The following is a 20,909-nucleotide window of genomic DNA, read 5'->3' as shown; positions in this document are numbered from 1 at the left end:
TTGGACCTAATACTTCAAGAACTTACTTTGTACTAGCTGTCGCTTCTAATTTAGAATCATAGAATATTCTGAGTTGGAAGGGACCAAGGATCCAACTCCTGGCCCTGCACAGGACAGCCCCAAGAATCCCACCATCTGCCTGAGAGTGTTGTCCAAATGCTTCTTGAATTCTGTCAGGCTTGGTGCTGTGACCCCTTCCCTGGGGAGTCTGTTCCAGTGCTCAACCACCTTCTGAATGAAGAACCTTTTTCTAATACCCAACCTAAACCTCCCCTGACACAACTTCAGGCCATTACCTTGGGTCCTGTCACTGGGCACCGCAGAGATCAGTGTGTGCCCCTCCTCTTCATGAAGTTGTAGACTGCAGTGAGGCCTCCCCTCAGTCTCCTCCAGGCTGGACAGACCAAGTGACCTCAGCTTCCCCTGAAGGCCCTTCACCATCTTCGTTGCTCTCCAAACTTTGGACACTTTAATAGCTTTGTGTATTATACTGTGGTGCCCAAAACTGCAAACAGGACTCGAGGTGGGACAATCCCCTCCCTTGCCTGGCTGGTGATGCTGTGCTTGATGCCATCCAGAACAGGGCTGGCCCTCCTGGGTGCCAGGGCACTGCTGACTCATGGGCAACTTTCTCTTGACCAGGAGTGCCAAGTCCCTTTCCATGGCACTGCTTTCCAGCATCTCATTCCCTGTTCTGTCTGTACATCCAGGGTTGCCCCCATCGCAGGGGCAGAAAGAATCCTGCTGTCACACACAAGACAGAGTAAATGCTCCATACTGGATTTGGATACTGGGATTTATTGAATAAGCACCAGGACTAGACCTTTCACCCTCCTTGGTTGTGATCAGCTCCTGCCCCAGCACTATGTTCCTTGTGATGCCTTGAGATGCCACCTAAAAACAGAGACTTGACAGCAGTAAGGGAATAAAGGTAGGTGTTTATTTGAAGGGTCTTCAAAGGTACACCCTGGGGAGCCAGAGGCTGCTGCCAAGTTGGACCCCAAGATGGACAACAGGGTCATGAGTTCTTCACACTTTTATAGGTTTGGTTCATTTGCATATCAGGGTTAATTCTCCAGTTAAAGCTTCAGTTAATGATGTAATTTTTCCAAGCTTGCCCCCCCCTTTAGAGGCTTTTGGTTTATACTTTTTGGGCCTAGGACAGTCTGAGTGTCCTTAGAGAGCAGGCCCAGAGAGGCTTTGTTATGTCTACCCAGCAGGAGAGAGCAGAAGTTAACAAGAAACTTCAGAGTTACACACCAGGCAGTACAGGTTTTGAAAAACATGAACGTTTAAAACCTAAGGCGTCACTTGAGTCTCTGCTTCCCAGCAGGGAGGCCACTCCTGGTCCAGGTAGGTCAGGCATGAAGATGTGCTGGTTCCCACTGTGCTGCTTCTCACAGTTGCCTATTCCAGTCACCACTGGAATTCCAGTCTCTGATTTGCAGGGTATCTTCCCTTCCAACACATCCATGCACAGCCTGCTGCCATTCACATGTAAGCCGATTCTGTCTATGGCAGATGCTTATAGCAAGGGAGTGTCCTGAGGCACCACAGATTCTTGCTTCTCTCCAAATGCAAGCACCACCATCCCTGTGCCCCCACCCTGCTTCCCTTTCATGCACAATTAATTATGTGGTCCATTAATAATAAGCTTGTGTGAGCAGTCTTTTAGCAACATTAATTATTCTGCTGCTAAAGCAGAATATGGCAGACATAAAGCAGAAATGCAACAAATTGTCCCTGAACAGCCTATTGTCACCCTCCCTGTCCCCTGAGAAAACCAATACCATAATCCAGGTTGTTCTGAGGGCAGAGTGAGGTAGGCAGCCTGTGGTTCTGGACCAAGGGGCAGATGGAATGGGACAGAAATGTGCTGGGCCCAGAATGAGCTGCTTCTGCAGTGAACAACAGAGCTCATTCTCTGACAGGATGGACACGTCATAGGTAATGCAGCTCTTGCCCTTTTCTCAAGTTTTCACAGCCAGCAGAAGTGAAGAGGGTGCTCCTGGGAAACACCTGGGCACTGCAGAAGCTGCTGGAGATGTCAGGTCAACATCATCTGATTAGGCAGCACAGAGGACCCAGGCCTGAGTCGAAGGTCTGAGACAGCTGAAGCAGCAAGGAAAAGCCTTAGGGACTTGGTGACCAAATTTGGAAAGAAGAGACATGAAAATAAAATGGCAATGACAGGCACATGAGAGTATAAGGATGAGAAAGGCCTGTGGAAGTCTGGGTGGTTCACATGAATATTAATGCATCTCTTAGGAGTGAAAAATGTAACCCTACTTCCCCTAAAACCTTTGTAATGTTTGCATAAACCATACATCTGCGGTGTTAGGCTGAGGCTAGAGGAAAGGTGCTGTAGCCACCTCACATGCTGCAGGGCAGGGCTCTGAAGGCATATTCAAACAGGACTTTCAGGAGACAGGTACAGCTTGTGCAAGAGAGAAGGATGCAATGGTACATAAATCAGAGATAACTCCAAAGAAGGGGTGGGGCTACTGTCCTTTGAGAACTGGCCACTCCTTATTAGTGGGAGTATCTTTAGGGAGAAGAGTCTGAAACAGAAATAATTTCTGTGCCTTATAAAGGAGAAGAAAAGGTCCAGAAGTTTCACAACAAGAGAGGGGAAAAAAAGAGTATTTGGAATTTCCATAAAATTTAGGCCTGGGCCTGGGCAGGACTAGGCAGTGGAAGGTCTTAGTATCAGCAACTCAGCTCTGGTAGCTCTGATTTCTCACAAAATCCCATTTTGACAGCTCACTTTCCTTTTTTAAACCTTGTCCCTCACAGATACCAGTCCTGAATGGTCTTGGGGGTGGCTCTTCAAGGGCTACTGTGCTGAAAGCCTGTGTTTCTAACTCAAGACTCGAGTCAGTTCCTGTGGCCTCCATTTTCAAAGGCTCAGTCTAACACATCCTAAATTAACTCACCCAGCAACAGAGTATGAAATCGGACATGACCGATCGATCCTCGAGCATTGATTCAGAGCGAAACTAATGGAATGTAAAGAAAATGTAAGACTCTATTGTACTGTAAAGTACAAAAATGGCTACCTATTTAGCCATTTTATAAAATAAAATTTCATTTAGGAGCTGGGTGGAGGTGTCAAGTTTGAAGAACTGACTAAAACAAGGCATAGGGACATTACAAACTGCTGCCATACAGATTGAGCCTTGGGGGAATGGCTTTGTTAGACGCCACTGACTAAAATAATTGCACAATAATTTTGGCTAGAGGCACCATCCTATCATCTGATGATTTTTAAACCATGTATGAATAGTTTAGACAGAGCGATCTGGGCATCCAGCTACATAGAAGCTACTGAGAAGCCCGTTCAGTGGACCACGTCTATGCTTTGGCTCTTGGGGAAAAGAAAAAAAAGAAAAAAAAAAGAGATGTCCTAGGATTCTCAAAGAGAGGTCTCTGAGAAATAACAAGAAGCAGTTCTGCATGCTCCTTCTGCAATGCTCTAAGAGACTAACCAAAGGCTTTCTCCTAAGGTAAGTAGCAGAAAAATAATTCTTCCTAGGGCAGTATGGAGCAGGCAGGTGCCTGTCAGATTTGAAGCAACGCAAAATAAATCCATGAGTATTTGCGTCTTAACATTTAACTTCTTCTGACAAGAAATTTAAAGTTTAATGCTGCTTTTTCATACCTCAACTGATGCAAATCTGGCATGAATGTAATATAGAAGTCATTTGAATAGTAGCAAATGACCAGATGAATTTTAAAGAAGTAACGAAATAAAAAAATTAAAGGAACTTCCTCCAGGAGAAATGGTGGATTCCCATCTGTTTCTAAGTGATTACATGCATGAATTTTTATTGTTTGAAATAACCATATAAAAATACTTGAGCTGACACAAAGGTAGTCAGATGATATAATGAGAAACATCTCAGGCATGTACTTTACTAAAAATGGTATATTTCTAGTCTGCAACACTGGTAATATAGAATAGGCTGCACTACTAGAATTTCTAGTCTACTAGTAAACTGGAAATAATGATATTGATTTTTGACATTACTCTCTTACAGTAAACTGAAATTACTCTGTTACACAGAACTCAGTTAAGGCCAGGGAAGGGAAAAAAATGGAAAAATTAGAAGCACATTGCTATGACAAGGTTGTGAAATAGTTTGGGCTGATTTCTTAGAGACTCTGGCTTTTGTGGCTCTAAACTAACTTCTTTATTTTATACAACATTCACTGTGTCAATATTTATGCTGCAGTTCTACCAGTGCAGAGCTGAGGGCAAGTGTCCTGGTATCAAAGGGTTACTTAGAGGGTGAGTTATACCATTCCTACAATTACATTACTCTCCTCTGTTGGCTTTTATAATGCAAAGGTGAGGATAGAGTTATTTAAACAATGGTAGAAACAACTTAAGAAACAAAACTCTATCGAGCCGGAGTGATCTGTTTATATACCTCTCTTGCCCCAAATAGTTACATCCACTTTCTGTTCCAGAACAGACAATGGCAGTTCCTACTGCTAGATGAATGCATTTCATCTTTGGGATTAAAGCTATCTCCTTTTCCCTTTTATTCCTGAATTCACATTGTAGCATCACACTTGGGGTTTTATTGTTTGGTTGGGTTTTTTTGCTGAGTCTATCAATTTCAGTGAGGGATCAGCCATTTGCAAGGCAATGAGTATATCTAAAGCTCCTTTGGTTAACTGTTGCATTGGACTACAGTAATTATTGCTGACTTTTTGTTTTCCTCATGTCTCATTGCAATGGTATGTGTGGGAGGGAAGGAGTGGGGAAACAAGATATTCTGGGTGCATCACAGCACCTAAGAAATTGCTTCACTCGATATGTTTCCTTAGCCAGTTCCATGTGTGAAAATTCAAATTTGCAGACTGAAAACAGTCCCAGAAACAAAATAATGAAATCTGTAGGATGCCTGTGCTGAGAATGACTTCACTGCTGGTTACAACTGAAAATCTTTACTTGCAGTGTGGAAAAATGCAGCCTTGAAGCAGAATTGAACTACATGGGATTATGTCATGAACCAAACCATATTAATAACGGTGATATCACCCAGCTACGCTATCATTTAAATACATACAAGATTTTGGGCACATCAACCAGCCACTTTCAAACAAAAAAAGCTTAGAAATTGCACTTTACTAAAGGTTGTGGTTTAGTGGAATTTGGGACTTCTTTAAAGTATTGTAGCACAAAAAAAATTCAAGTGTGAACCCTAAGGTAGATATGATCCCAGTTGCTTTCAATAATTCATTACCGTATTAGTAGAACATGTTCCAGGGACTCAGCACCAAACATGCAGTTCATGCACAAATAAGCAGTCAAATATCTTACATTTCAATTCCCCACATTACCCGAAGCTCCAAAATAGTTTCAAAAGAAGCAGCTTGTAAATCAAGCATCTGGTAGCAGAACATAGACCAATTTGCTTGTGAATCAAGCATTTTGTTAATCATTTTTGTTAAAAGGATTTTCATACACTCACTGTTAAAAACCTCCACATTGCTCCATGATGTAATCCCTGATTTCATTATCTCATATGTTAAAATTTATAATTAAGATGAAGTCTTGCTGGTCCAGTAAAACTTGATGCATAAAAATAAAGGTATTAACCCTAGGAGCACTCGGTTTATTGATATTGTCCTAGAACTGAGACTGCAAATGTAAAGTTATATGTAAATCAGCTACATATTTGTAGTTTTAGGAAGCCAAGAGAGAAACTTGTGAATTGTTACCTGGGTAGGTGGGAAAATATTGGATGGATGACACTAATATTGCTACTACCTTGGGGTAAAAATGAAACTTTTTTTAGTCAGTTATAGGACACTTCTCAAAGCTTTATCCAACAAATTAAAGCCAAGAACATTATCTATTATGGCAAAACTATGGCAAATTCATAGTCAATGTGGAATGGAGTGGGTGTAGAATTAACCTGTAGTTGGCAAAGGATTTGTAAAGTGGGAAAAAAGTCTTCATTTCTAATGGGAAGAAAATAATATAAAATTATGGGCAGTTATGAAGTACTGTGGTTTACAGCTGAAATTAATCTCTCTTAATCTGAAAAAATAATCTCACATTTGCATCTTTGACCAGTAATCATGAAGTTTGAATTCATTTAAAGACCCAGTAAGTAGAAAATAATGATGAACTTCTAAGAGCTCTCCAGCTACCAGAATGTATCTGAAAGACATTTATTAAAATAAAAAACCCCAAACAAACTAAACTTAAAATGTCCATTTAAAAAAAAAAAAAAAAAAAAATCATTGCATGAAAATAATTTTTTTTTGTTTCCAGAAATGAACTTCTGACCATGGGGGACTGGAACTTGTTGGGCAGCATCCTTGAAGAAGTGCACATCCACTCCACCATAGTTGGCAAAATCTGGCTCACGATCCTGTTCATATTCCGGATGTTGGTGCTGGGAGTGGCTGCTGAAGATGTCTGGGATGATGAGCAGTCCGAGTTCATCTGCAACACAGAGCAACCTGGCTGCAACAATATCTGTTATGACAAAGCCTTCCCCATCTCTTTGATCAGATACTGGGTACTGCAGATCATATTTGTCTCCTCCCCATCCTTAGTGTACATGGGCCACGCGCTCTACAGGTTAAGGGCGCTCGAGAAAGAGCGACAGAACAGAAAAGCCGACCTGCGGGCTCAGCTCGAGGACCTGGAGCCCATGCTCGAGGAACACAGGAGGGTGGAGAGAGAACTGCGTAAGCTGGAGGAACAGAAGAAAGTGAATAAGGCACCCCTGAGAGGGTCTCTGCTGCGCACCTACGTCCTGCATATCCTGACCCGGTCAGTGGTCGAAGTGGGCTTTATGATAGGTCAGTATCTTTTGTACGGGCTTCACATGTCTCCCCTTTACAAATGTACTCGGCCCCCTTGCCCTAACACGGTGGATTGTTTTGTGTCCCGACCCACAGAGAAGACCATCTTTATGGTTTTCATGAACAGCATAGCCGCCGTCTCCCTCTTCCTCAACATCCTCGAAATCGCCCACCTGGGCATCAAGAAGATCCAGAAGAGCCTCTGCGGGCAGCCACAGTGGCCGGCGGGCCCCTCCGAGGAGGACCCCGGCCTGTACATCTCCAAGAAGAGCTCGGTGGTGCCTCCGCCGCCCTGCCTGGCCAGCAACGCGTCCCCGCCGCGCCCCGCGCCCGCACCGCTCCCGCCGCCCGCGCCCGCCGCCCCCGCGCCGCCGCCGGCCCGGCAGCACCGCGGGCAGCTCCAGGGGACGCCGCCGCCGCGCCGCCGGCACCACGGACAGCACCAGCCGCCCTCCTCCAGCAGCGAGGAGGCGCCGCGGGCCGCCCCGGCGGGCGGCGGGGCGGGGGCGGCGGGGGCGGCGGCGGCCACCGCCCACCGGGCGCCCCGCAGGCACAGCCGGGTGAGCGCCTGCCGGGATCTGGATGAGGAGCGCGGCGACTCCCCGGACAGCGGGCACTGCCCGGGCACCCGCAAGTCCAGCTTCCTCTCCCGCGTCTTCACCGGGAGCCGGGCGGGGAGCGACAGCGAGAGCACCGCCTCCCGCGGCGGCTCCGGCTCCGGCTCCGGCTCGGAGGGGAAGCGCCGCGAGGAGGGCGCGCCCAGCCCGCCGCCCGCCGCCGCCTCGGGACGCCGCGTGTCCATGGCAAGTAGCGCCCGGGGCAGCCCGCGGGAGGGGGGCGGCGGGGAGCCCCGGCACCCTGTGCCGGCCCTGGGGAGGAGGGGACGAGCCAGGGGGCAGGACGACTCGGGCAGGACTTCCAACACAGCCCCAGCGCCTCGCGGCCTCCCGGACAAAGCCAAGCTCCCAAACGCTCGGCCTCCTTCTGCAGTGAAAGCAGGAACACCAGGGAATTACTGAGTCCCGAGGAGCTCTAAGTCACCGAATCCCAGCTTCTTTATATTCATTCCATCATCCCAATCAACTGGACGAGGATTGTCCCAGGGAAAATTTCTTCAGCTCCTGCCAGTGTAAGAAAAAGAAGCCTTGAATGCATTGAGTTCAATGACACAACTTCTCTCAGTTTCAGGTTTGTCCCAGAGGTGACCTCCAAGTTGAATAATTGTTCAATGAATAAATCAAAATATCTACATTAAAAAAACCCCCACCAAATAATTGCAATGCCAGAGCCAACGACTACAGTATTGCTTTTTCAGCAGCTCTTCCTTTTCTTTGGCCACATGCTCTAGGCTTGCTTACAGTCATAATGTTGATAAGATATAGTGCTTGCACTTAAGAATCAACAAGGCTTTCTTAAAAGTGATTTGAATTGTGGTTACCTCAGATCACAGGTTTTGTTCTTTGAGAGCACAGAGGCTCCTTTACAATCGCTTGCAGTAACAAGCCCACAAATAGCTTTTTCTGGGGCATGCAATAAACAAGATCACTTCACACAAAGCTCAAAGTCATAGATTCTGTTCAATTTTTTTCCTTGCTCTTCCTAAACACCCCCACTCCCCTTTTTTTCTTATATAGGAAACAAACAAAACCAACCAACCAACCAACTTCAAATCTTTTGTGGTAAGAAACACAAGGCACCGTTACATTGCTCATCCAAAAACTGTTTGTGGGTTCCAGTTTTCATGGGATTACAGTTCCTACAATAAGCCAGTCAGCATAAACCATGTTAAATTGTCACTTAGGTGCAATTGAACCACTTTCCACTTCAATCTTTCTAATACAGAGAGAGGACCTAGAGCTTAATCTGTTGATCTGCTGGGTTTTGATATTCAAGATAGAAGGCTCTTTAAAAAGGTGAAGTGCAGAAAGTTATTTAAAGCAAGACAGAATTTCAGTAGCACCCTGTTGCGAACTCACAGAAGTTGCTTGGCAGCTTTTCCTGTGTAATGACAATGACTATCTTCCAGGGGAGCTTTTCGGAGAAGTACAGTCAGTTTGCAAAACAATGTCATTACTCTTGAAAGTAACAGTGCTCCAGCATGCTGTCTTTGGAGATCGTTATGTGTAGGATTTGTGCTAGCATTTTAAAATGTGGCTGATGTAGGTGTGCTACCTGGTGCTTCCTGCTTACAGCACACAGTATTCAAAAGTACATGTACTTCTTAATACAACTGAGTCAAGATTTTGGCAAATGCACTTCACTCTGGCACTGCTGCAGCATTTTATGAATGCTGATTTCAATACACAAATATGCTGGTGCATCACAAATATGTGGAACCTGGGCATTAGAACTTGAAGACTCTTCCAGTCTGTATTCCCCAATTCCTATATTAACCATTTAATTTGGTCAAAGGCACTCAGCATTGGTTTGATTTGTTTTAACTTGATTTCCAGAGGACAATCATAATGTGTTAATAACAGAATCATAGAACGATTTGGGTTGGAAGGGATCTTAAAGATCATCTAGTTCCAACCCCCACCCTGTCAAGGGACACCTTCCACTAGACCAGGTTGCCTGAAGCCCCATCAAGCCTGGATTTGAACACTTCCAGGGATGGGGCGTTCACAACTTCTCTTGGCAACCTGTTCCAGTGCCTCACCCCCCTCACAATAAAGAATTTCTTCCTACTAAACCTACTCTCTTTCATTTTAAAGCCATTCCCATTTGTCCTATCACTACAAGCCCTTGCAAAAAGTCCCTCTACAGCTCTCTTGTAGGCTCCCTTTTACTTACTGGAAGGCCACTACTAGGTCACCCTGAAGCCTTCTCTTCTCCAGTCTGAACAACCCCAATTCTCTCAGCCTTTCCTCATAGGAGAGGTAATGTTTAGAGAAAAGAAAAATGTGTATTATTAGATTTAGATTCAAAATCTGTTTATCATGTTTTTTAAAGAAATAAGTACTTAAAAGTAATTGTATTAAAAAATTCCAAATGAAGCTTTCAAAACTATGCCACCCTACTGTCATCCCTGATTAACAGTGACTTGAAACAGTAATGCAGAGAAAGCACAGACACTTTTTAATATAACAGTGAATCCACATGCACAAACATACTCTAAACAGCCAAAATAGAGTCTGTTCTAACCTAAATTTTACTAATCTAAGCTGGGTAGCCTAATAGCAGAATGGACACTGTTCTTCAATTTTTTTTGATAACTTTCCCAAACTGTCATCTTTAGTTCCATAGTGGTTCAAGTTTTTTCTTTTTCCCTTCATCCACACCATTTGGCCAGAATTTGTCTGTAGCATTCTTCGTATTAGGTTCAATGAGAGATGAGTATCAACTCAACATTGAAAATATCACTTTTCTATAGCTCAATAACCATTCTGGCAACCTCCAACCAAACACCTACTCATGTTCTGTGCTAAGACAGCAGGACAACTGCAGCTGCCCACAAACACCATAGTTTTCTTCTTAGCTGAAAGAAAACCTCAAAGCTACACAAAATCTATCCATCCGATACTGCAAGAGTCTTCAGACAAGTCAACTGCGCTCTGTGAGTCAGGACACTGAAAGTACCGAGCAAGTCTAATGGTACAGTTTATGGATGCTTGACCTTCAACCAGTGATGAGCTTCTTCCTGACCAGTATTATCACTGCCATTTCCACAGCAAAACTGAATCTCTTACAAATAAATAATAATCGTTAGGCACAAATAAATGTTTTAAAAGTTACCTCTTGTAATGTATTGCACCCTCTGGATCAAACTGTGAAGACCAGGTGGTGGATAGTAATTGGTCAGGTCATATAATGGGATTTTTTTCATAAGTACAAAACTGCCTCTCTCAAAGAGAACAGGAAGTTCTTCTTAGGACTTCCTCTTTGGAGGAAAGGTTGCTTTGGACCCTTAAGAGAGAATTCATTTAGTTCTTCACTGAAAGCCCTTATGAAACAACGCAGTAGGATACTGAATACAAAATGCATGTTTGGCTATCAGGATTCCTCAACTTTTTCAGACTGCAGTTCAAACCAGACCATCTCTGTATATAAAAAAGAAGACATGCCCTTCCCATTGGCAGAATTTATACAGGGCAACCGTGTTTGGCCACAATGCAAACTAGAAGGCTGTTTAAAACTTCCTCAAGTTGGAGGAACTTCCTCAAGGAATTGGTGGAGATGAAGAGCCATTTCATCATTTCACATCCAACTGCAGCATAAACCCCTGAGAAAATATTTATATTGCAACTGTTTAGTTTTACACCCAAAGTTCTCACTCTTCATGTTCAATTCTGTTCTTTCACACTGCAGTGTCCAAAGTTAATCATTATTCAGACCAGGAAGCCAAAGTGAGAGAGACAGAAAACCTAAAAAACTTATTTGGCTAAAGATCCATTGGGAAAAAAAATACCTTTTTTTGAGGCACTGCTGGTCAAGATTTAGGTTTATTAGATTCTGAGGACAGAGTACCAAAACTGGACCTTCGAGCACATAGCAAAGCAAAGATGGAGTCAATGCATGACATGAGGGTTATTTCTAATTGATTTCATTCCACCTAAACACAATGACAAGAGCGTTGCTGACTGTATGGATGAGCTAATCTCAATATAATGTTACAAAACTCTACACTGACAGGGAAATCCAGCAACTGTGTACAGCTGGAGTCAGACTATCTGCAAGTCTCCAAAACCTTGGTCCTGAGGACCACATTCAGCATGCTTTGAAGTGACAGAAAACAATTTTTTCACTGATAACTATCTCCACATTAATAATTTCCAAGGCTCACTTAGAGGATACATTTCAGAGAATATACAGTACCTTATCTTCTATGAAATATGGTGGGTACACACATAGTTCTGCCCTAAGGTTTGCATCTCTCACCACATTTTAACTTTTACTTAAGGGGAGATATAGCTGTGGAGCAAGAGGGCATCTTCTGCATGATCCCAGGCTGCCAGACACCATTAGGCAAAGCAGGTCTTAAATGGCAGCTTTTCACACACAGCTGAGTGAAAAGAGCTTCACTGAATTTAGTATATCAACAATCATAACTGACAGCCAGGAGCTGGATCCACAAAGGTGTGTAGGAATTATGCTGCTGTCAATAGGACTCTGCACATGAATGATATTATGAGAAAAAAACCCTAATAATTTGCACCAGTCAGGGTCTTGATAATCCATGCTTAAGCCTGATAAGATTAATTGACTGATGCAGTCAAAGGTCAGTATATAACGAGTACAGATACAACCTGTGCTCTCTTGAAATTAGGCAGGGCCAGGAATTACAGCCCAGAATAGGCACCTGGCTCTCAGGGGATTGCACTGAGGGCGGTTGTCCCACAGCCTCTGCATGCAAGGCTGTGTGAAGCCATTACAACCATCAAATAACTCTCTTCTTATCTCTGGAGGCCATGAAAAACAGATCTGAGCACTCCGAATGACCAATTAGAGAAGACGGCAGCTTTACTTCCAAAGGCACCGTTTGCCAGAATCAAGCAGTCTTCCTCCTCACCCATTTTCTGCAAACCAGAGAATGATTACAGAACGAACAGAAAGCTCAGCTGAGATGACCACAGCCTGAGGTTCCATCTTCAGAGTGTCACAGTGTCATCCCAATTCAATAGCTGAATGCAAGCATTTCTACAAAAGCTGGAGGCTGTCTGGTATTTCCTTGCTAGCTGCATTTTAAGTCTTTGCTAGCCGTGTTTCCTGCCCTTCTAAAGCAGAGGATTCCAGTTGCATGCTACCTGAGCATGTTCAGTATCAGTTCTTTCTGGTCTTTATCCATGTGATAATTTTCTAAAGAATTCTATGGTGTATTCTAAAACCTAGAAGTTTTAGTTTGGCTAGCTGGGATTTGGAACATGTACACTAGATTGGCAATTCTCTTCACAAAGGCATCAACTTTCAGATGACTTGGAACTAATTATCACATTTGCAACCCATGCCTAAATCTGTATTAAGAGAACTACTGTGCTAGTGCTCTTGCTAGAGTATCCAAGGGTATTCCAAGAAGATGGGGGGCTTGCCATTATCTAATGGTTGTGTTTCTTCATGAAGCCATGATAATTCCTAAATCACAAAACAAAACTGGAAATCACTAGAAGATGTATAATGTTCTTAGCAACCAAAATTACTAGATCAAGATTTTCATAAAGAATTAGGCCTTTTAGACACTCCAGATTTTTGTTTTTCAAGAATCTTCCCCATCCTCTCCTCCAGAGCGCCTTGTGCTTTCAGTGTCATTTTTCTAAGTCTGTATTTTTGGCTACAAAGTAACCAATGTATCTTTAAAAGCCAGGCTCCCTTCTCATGGTGAATGAAGGGATAAAATTGACAATGAAGCAGGTGGTGACGCTGATACCCTCAGATTGCAGAATTGGTCTGAGATAGGGCTGCTGATTTTATTCATTTTCAGAAAAGGAAGTCTCTGGGGCTGAAATCCTGGTTCTGTCAAAGTTGGGGAAATTTTACAATTCACTAGGTTTGGTTTCCCTCATTGCACTGCTCTTTTATTCCTCTGTGCTGTTCAATTTTTTCCTGCTTCTCAATTCTCCATTCAGCTTTGAGTCTCTTACCCACTGGGAAAACACTCCATAGTGAGCAGGATAGGGAGGAGAAAGCTGCTGTTCAGCATGAGTGCTTGCCATCTTCTTCAGAACATGGCATGTTTACTCAACCTTTCAACAACATGTAAGGAATAAATATCCACTCATTTAACTAGCTGCTCACCTGCTCTTGCTTCTGGGGCTGCAACAGCTTGATAAGAGTGAATGTACATTGAAATAACAAACCTGATAACCATGGAGGAGTTATTTATACAGCTGAGCTCCACCAGGAAAATCTAGAGGTGGGGTGAGGGAGTGGCAAAACCCTGTGTTCCTCTAGGATTTTTGAGAATCCTTATAGGTATTCACATTTACACCTGCTGGTAACTACTGCTGGTTTTGTACAGCTTTGCCATGAAAACACCTCTTTAAAAAATAAATAAATCCCACAGTGTTTGTATCTTATTCTGCTCTGGAGCACTCAGAAGAAGCTTGTGGTGATGACAGCAAGTGTACCAATTATTCTGCAAAAGCCACTTGGCCACCCAAATGTAACCATTCACCACTTGCACAAACACAGATAAACTTTGGGTGTCAGCAGCAGCTGAACACTAATTAACCCCTCTGAGGATTTGTGCAGCAACAAACAAGCTGGATTTTAGAAAGTGGAACTTGTTTAATTGAGTCTGTCTTTGTTAGGTTTTAAAGAATTCAAAAATATACAAGCCCCCTTACTAGGTATAGGAAGAGCTCTAGGATGGGTTCACTGATTTCAAACACATTATTAAAACACAGAATTATAGAATCAGAATGGTTTGGGTTTAAAAGGACCTTAAAAATAATCTAGTTCCAACCCCCACCCCCATGGGCAGGGACACCTCCCGCTAGACCACATTGCTCAAAGCCCCACCCAACCTGGCCTTGAACACTTCCAGGGATGGCACATCCACCACTGCTCAGGGGAACCTGTTTCCGTGCCTCACCACCCTCATAGCAAAGAATTTCTTCCTAAAACCTAATATAAACCTACTCTCAGTTTGAAGCCATTACCCTTTGTCCTATCACTACATACCCTTGCTACCAGTCCCTCTACAGCTCTGTTGTAGGCCCTCTTTAGGTACTGGGAGGTGCTATAAGGTCTCCCTGAAGCCTTCTCTTCTCCAGGCTGAACAGCCCCAACTCAGCCTGTCTTCATAGGACAGGTGTCCCAGCCTTTCTGCCCATCTTCACAGCCCTCCTCTGGACTTACTCCAGCAGCTCCAATGACATTCTTATATCAGGGTCCCAGAGCTGGATGCAACACTCCAGGTGAGGTCTCACAGGAGCCGAGTAGAGAGGGAGAATCGCCTCCCTCAACCTGCTGGTCACTCTAATGCATTCATGTGTTTTTTCTGGTTTAAAAACAAGGTGTTTCCCCTCTTCCCACCGTCCCCTTAGCATTGACCAAAGCCCTACAAGGCAAGTATGTTGTCAGCTAAACACCAGATTCCCTTCACTATGTGTTGGGGTTAATTACTTTGATAGCATTTGTTTTTCTCCTTTAAGCCAATTCATGCTTTCTTTCTCTTGTTATCTTTCAGAGTATGCTCCTAGAACTATCATCCATCATGAAAAAGTAAGGACATTCTAAGGAGAAGAAATAAACGAAGGGATTGAGAACAAACTGCCTTCAGCAGAGAGACAAAAAGCAGATTTTCTGTTGCTATGTTCCCCTCTCCTGCTGCTATAATGTTTAATTGATAATACAGTTTAAAGAAGCAAACACCTATTCCTCCATTTCATGCCAATCCCAGCTGTACTGTACTCTGACTGCTGGTGTTAATGGGTAGCTCTCTCCACGACTCAAGATTTCTCTCACGTAGACTGAGCTGGATCTTGTCAGTGTGTGCTGCCACTGCAGAAACACCCTTGTGTCTTTGGGGGAGCGTTTTGGGATGTACAACTTGTTGTGCATGCTAGTGGTGTTCATATCAGAAACCAGCCTGATCCACAGACCTTCAAGGTAGCGTAAGACCCAAGGCACTGACAAGAAAGGAATAGTTTGATTTGAAAGTAACCTGGAAGGCTACGTGGCCTCTATCTCTCCAGACTTCAACAGCAAATGAATAAAAAGACAGAGGAAACACTCACAGAATCTGAAAGGACAGAAAATTAAAGCGAGGGAAAAAACAGTTGAAGAATACCTGCTGCTCATCTGCCTTTGCTAATGCAATCCTCAAACTCTGATAGAGCCTTTCCATGCTAATGTAGCCTCCTCATAGCTAATGCTTTTGGATTCAAAATTGAAACTAAGTGATATCAGACAATTTAAGTGCAAAACATCTATACTTTTTAGTTTGCTGTTTGAGAAGATCACATCATGGTCACAAAAATCTTATTTGTTTCACAGTCTCATTAATTCATACAGAAGAATCAAAAGACAAGCAAAGCCAAAAAGAGCTCGTTTCAGTTTGCTAGGACAGCCTAGCTCTGGAGGGTTGGCTTTCTGGGTTTTATGCAGCCCAAGAAAGCATCACTTCCACTTGTGTACCTGGAAAATAAAGCACCTTCTTCTGACTGTCCCTGACCCTGTTTCTGGCCACATACTTTAAGCTGCTTTTATTTGTCAACCTTATCACAGTTCACATATGCTATCAGCTCAGCAGGGAGCGATGCTTGGAACAAGTTCATTTGCTATGCAGCTTTCCCTAAACATAAAAATCCTCCATGACTTGACAACTGTAAGGCAAGGCTAGCAGAAAGCAGGACTGCTGGAAAATAACTCAAGCATAAAGATTGCAGTGTTTTGTTTTTTTCAAGTGTGTGTGATTTACATTCATATTCTGCCTCACTAGAAACTCATTGACAAATTGCCTGTGCATTTGTTCAGTATTTTAAGGCAAAAAAAAAAAAAAAAAAAAGGAAATACTTGAAATGGTGGCCATTAAATGCCAGCAACAACTGAGGGATGGAGAAACAGCTTTGCTAAAGTACTTTGTCTACTGCCAGGCTGTGTAGATGCAGTGGATGCAACATCTTCTGACAGATTTGATGGGGTGGGAAGCCTTCCTCATATTCATATATGCTCAACAGGAAGATTCAGAAAACTGAGTAATGCAATGGAAAGTAGTGTTTGATTTTCTTCCATGAGAACCTTAAGACTGAAACACAGCAGGCAACTTTCACTGCTGCAGATGGAGGAGAATGCAGCTTGCATCTCTAAGGTTGGTGGCCCAGGGAACATGATCTAGGGTCTCCTGTTTGGTGATAAAAAAAGCCTGGAGACCTCCCTCTAGCAGCTTGTCCTCCTCCCCACTCCACAGAGTATCAGCCAGCAAGCGTGTGGGCCAGGGTAGGACAACTGGTCATGCCATTCCCCCTCCCTGGGTCTCCTCCTGCCAAGCTATTGAGCAGGCTCCCAGCTTGTGTCTGACACAAGGAGAGAGGTGGTTGATGTGGGAGCCCCACAGCACAAACACTCCCCGCTAGACCCCATGTCCTGCTTGTGGTAATAGCATCTAGAGCTGTTGTAATTTCTTCTTTCCTTTCTGGCTTTTCTGCTAATGGTCCATGGCACAGGTTTCCTCTTTCAGAGAGGACCACTACAGAGATTTTTCAGCTATGTTTTGTTTCTACAGAAACCTCTCTAAGTTTCTCTCACGTTTTCCTTAAAGGGGAAACAAACCTCAGCCTCTTCCCTTACCTTCCAATAAGTACACTGTCTCTTCAGAAGACCAAAACAAAGACTGAGCAGAATTGCCTTAAGTCATGCACTAGGGGAATGCATATAGATACAGCTTATTTGATTTTCCAAAAAAACTTATTTCATGTTTGCAAAGGAACACCCTGGGCTGTTCCTGCAGATCAAAGGTAACTGGATCCGCGGATCAAAGACTACTAGTGAATTAGCAGTGGGACCACGTGAGTAGAAGTCTCTTCATCAGTCTAGAGATTCACCTGGCAGTAACAAGCACACCCAACCTACCCTCCTGAATCTCACCTACAACCTGTGTGTTAAGTGAGCCCTGCAGCATCGATTTCAGAGTCAAGATAAGGCGATTTACAATACATAATGATATGTCTTTATTTCATCAACAGAAATGGTGTCTAGACAAAATTCAGTTAACACTAGCAATTCAAATGAATGAAAAGGGTTGGGTGGTTTTTTTTCATTTTTGTTTTTTTTGCACAATACTGTATTTACAATGAGTAAATGACATTTTAAATTCATTAGTTCATAGCAATGCTTTCTTCCAAAAAGGTAAAAATTCTTAGTAACAGAGAGTAAGCATCAACAGCCACCTCATTTATTTATACAATAAAAATCACAAGAAACCACAGTCACCTAGAAAAAAAAAATAAAGACAAGCTTAAGAACTAGTACAATAAAATGATGCATTGAATTAAGTTACATTAATCGCATAGAATTTGTGTAAAAAGTATGTAGAAAAAACACCTGATGTAACCTGTTACAGTCATTGACCAGTTATGAGAGGTACAGAGGGTTATACAGGTAGATATGTGTGAAAACTGTCCATACTGTTTGACCTGGGGAGGAAGAGAAGAGGGGTTGCACCCCCTTGCATACACTGATAAAACCCTGTTTTGAATATGGCCTCTGAAGTTTGTAAGGCATATATAAGAGGTGCACTTGTAACCAACTGGTTCTGGAACAAACTCTTAGGGCATCCCCACCCTTGAAATCAAAGGTGATGCTTGGAACTTTGAGTAAACAACCACGCACCGAATATCACCAAAGTGTTTAGTATCATTCCTGCTGGTCTGAGGGATCCAGAGAGCTTCAGGCAGAGCGAACGCAGTAGTGGGAACAGGACTGAAACCATGCACATTTCTCTCGGGTACATCACAGATGCAGGGTACCACTGGCCTGGGCACGGGGTGCCAGCCACAGCTCCCAGCACGGGGCAGCTGCTCCCTCCTCTGCCCACATCCCAGAGTGTGGGCTCCTCTGGCTGCAGGGATGAGCCCACCGTCGACTGCAGCCCCTGCTTGGCTCCCTCCAAAACAGGGGGGGAGTCATTTGGGTTTGTAGCCTGGGACGATCTCTGCTTCTAAGCAATCAATGAAATCAAACACTGCCAGTTGCCATTTCTATTTTGGGATGCTAGTTTTTTTCTGCATGCCCTTAATTAGCCAAAAGGGACAACAGTGGCACTGCATGAACCACACAGTGACTTTCACTTACGGCAAGGGCTCTGCCCACAGTCTCTTTAGTTTGTACAAGAACAGGAGTCATCTAACTGGCTTTTTAGCAGTTGTTTGGTTGGGGTAATGAGCTCATAAAAAGATATTTTTATCATTCTTTCCTGCCAAAAAGTGATTTTGTTTGCAAAAATGGCAATATTATCCGTGTAATACCTTAAAATGCATATCAATAATTGACTTCGATATAAATAATACCTATCTTGGTGGAGTGTAGGAAAATACTGTACACTTAGTCTTTGCAAGTAATGCCATTAAAATTTTGAGAGTAAAGGGAATAATTATTCTACAGACCACCAACAATAGATCTTTTAAATATTCACACAGTATTTGAACATATGCATATACACATATATTGTATTCTACAGCATCAGACCTGATGCCTGAGTCATAAAATACTCCAGGGAGTATTATAAATATACATATATGTATTATAAACAGGAAAATACACAAACACACACTCTGACTAGAATTATAGATGTATGTATACATACATACACATATCTTATATATGGATGCAAAATTAACTTGGACTGTGTTGGCAGAGACAAAACTGAAATGAAGTAAAAATCTGTTGAGAAAATTTCTAACAGGAAAGAGAGCAGAAATTCTTTATGTTAATAGTTTTAGTTTCACCTCACTTCTGATAAAAATAAAACTGCTCCATACTTAGCAGATCCCCTCCTTATGCAAAGACGCTGCTCATACTGAGCTAAAACTTCCCAAGGCAGCCCTAAAATAGAGACTTTTAAAATGCTGTAGCCATGGGCTACAACATTCACCCAGAGGCACCTTCAAAATCATCTCAGATCAGGAAAAAAAAAGGTGGAAGCAGCACTCCATGTTGCAATGGTAGAGGATGTGAAGTGAAGCAAAATGTAAGCCTGTGGAAACCTGCCAAAAGTTCACTTTATCTCACTGCAAAATTCACTGTGGGTCTCCTATTCTTCAAGTGCACCCCTTGCTCTCTCTTCACCATCACAGCAGTGGATTACAAGACACAGGTGAGGATGTGGTGTTGATTCTGGAATCGCAACACTTCACCATGCTTTCTCCTTGTGGATCAGTTTTCATTTTATTACAGGATTATAGTGAGTCCAGCATGCAGATTTGTTTTATTTACTAGGCAATCATGAAGTCACATATTAAAAAAATTAAACATATAACTAGGCATTTTAACTTCTATGTAAGCACTCTTTAGGATATAGACTTGATGAAGTGTCGCATTCCAGATTAACAACCACACTATCAGCATTAATCATTTCTCTGGCAGGACTTAATCCACTTAGCAAAGTTATGTATCTCATTCCCACTCTCCTTTTTAAAGAGAAGTAGCAGTTAGCATACTAATCACTGTGGCTTGCTTTTGCAGCACATTTTACTTCCTTGGGAAAAAAATAATACAGGGATTAGATCCAAAAATATAGTGCATCTTAAAAGCAGCATATACCCTTAGAAAGACATTTAATAAATTACTTGTACAATATATAAAATAATTGTTTTATACTGCAGCATCAAACTCTTGACGCCTGAGTCATCACGTTAGGAAGTCAGTGATATAAATACTGGGATCTCCTGATAACACAGCCAACATTTTTGCTTTTGTTTTGCTTGTTTTCAGTTTTGTTTTCCGTTTTGTTTTTCCTCTCTCTCTCTTTTTTTTTTAAATGTATTTTTTCACTACCTTTTTGTTCCAGAATCAGCTTGCAATGAGCTTTAATTGTGTTCAAGGCACCCCCAGAGAACGCAGAGAAACAAACACATTATATAGTGTAGTACTCACCTGACAAAGCATAACAAGCCTAAATGAAATGAGGTTTCCTGGCAATACAAGTATAGCAATAGCAGAGGAAAAGGAGGACTAGATACAGACTGGACAGAGCTCCAAGGACTCACATGCCCATGGGAGCAGTACAGTGCTCAGCGGGGAGATGGGGTCTCACCACGCCGTTCCCAAGCAATGCCCGGCAGGACAGATGCTGCATGTATCCTCTTGGACAAATGCAAAGAGATTCTTAAGATCACAGTGACCACTGGCCAGACTCTTTAAAATTCTGCTGTCAGACTTTTTTTGCTCTTCCCAATGATATTTTGTGGTCATTTGGTTTGTCTTCGTGAGAAAAGAATGGTTGGGTATGTAAACTGGCGTCCAGGTCTGAAACTAATTCTCCCGGTATCTTCCTTTAATGTTAGCCCAGTAACTGCTTTGAAAGCCACATGGTTCAAAATAGCAAAAGAAAAACCTCAAAACAAAATAGAAACAAACAACAACCACCACCACCACCAAAAAAACCCCACTGAAAAACCATGATACATGTAAATATAGGAAGC

The 20,909-nt window shown here is 42.9% G+C and overlaps 1 protein-coding gene across 1 annotated transcript; it reads left to right on the top strand.

Annotated features, from left to right (window-relative positions):
- Positions 1-867: 867 nt before the first annotated feature.
- GJA10 (gap junction protein alpha 10) lies at positions 868-14,995 on the top strand. The gene is made up of 3 exons (XM_069008598.1): positions 868-931; positions 6,293-7,634; positions 14,957-14,995. Exons 2-3 carry the CDS (start codon positions 6,309-6,311, stop codon positions 14,993-14,995), a joined length of 1,365 nt encoding a protein of 454 aa, XP_068864699.1. The 5' UTR covers positions 868-931; positions 6,293-6,308.
- Positions 14,996-20,909: the final 5,914 nt, after the last annotated feature.

This window comes from Aphelocoma coerulescens, chromosome 3, assembly GCF_041296385.1.
Source record: "Aphelocoma coerulescens isolate FSJ_1873_10779 chromosome 3, UR_Acoe_1.0, whole genome shotgun sequence".
NCBI lineage: Eukaryota > Metazoa > Chordata > Aves > Passeriformes > Corvidae > Aphelocoma > Aphelocoma coerulescens.
Note: the sequence above shows the minus strand (reverse complement) of the source record. Positions and strands in the feature narration are given on the sequence as shown.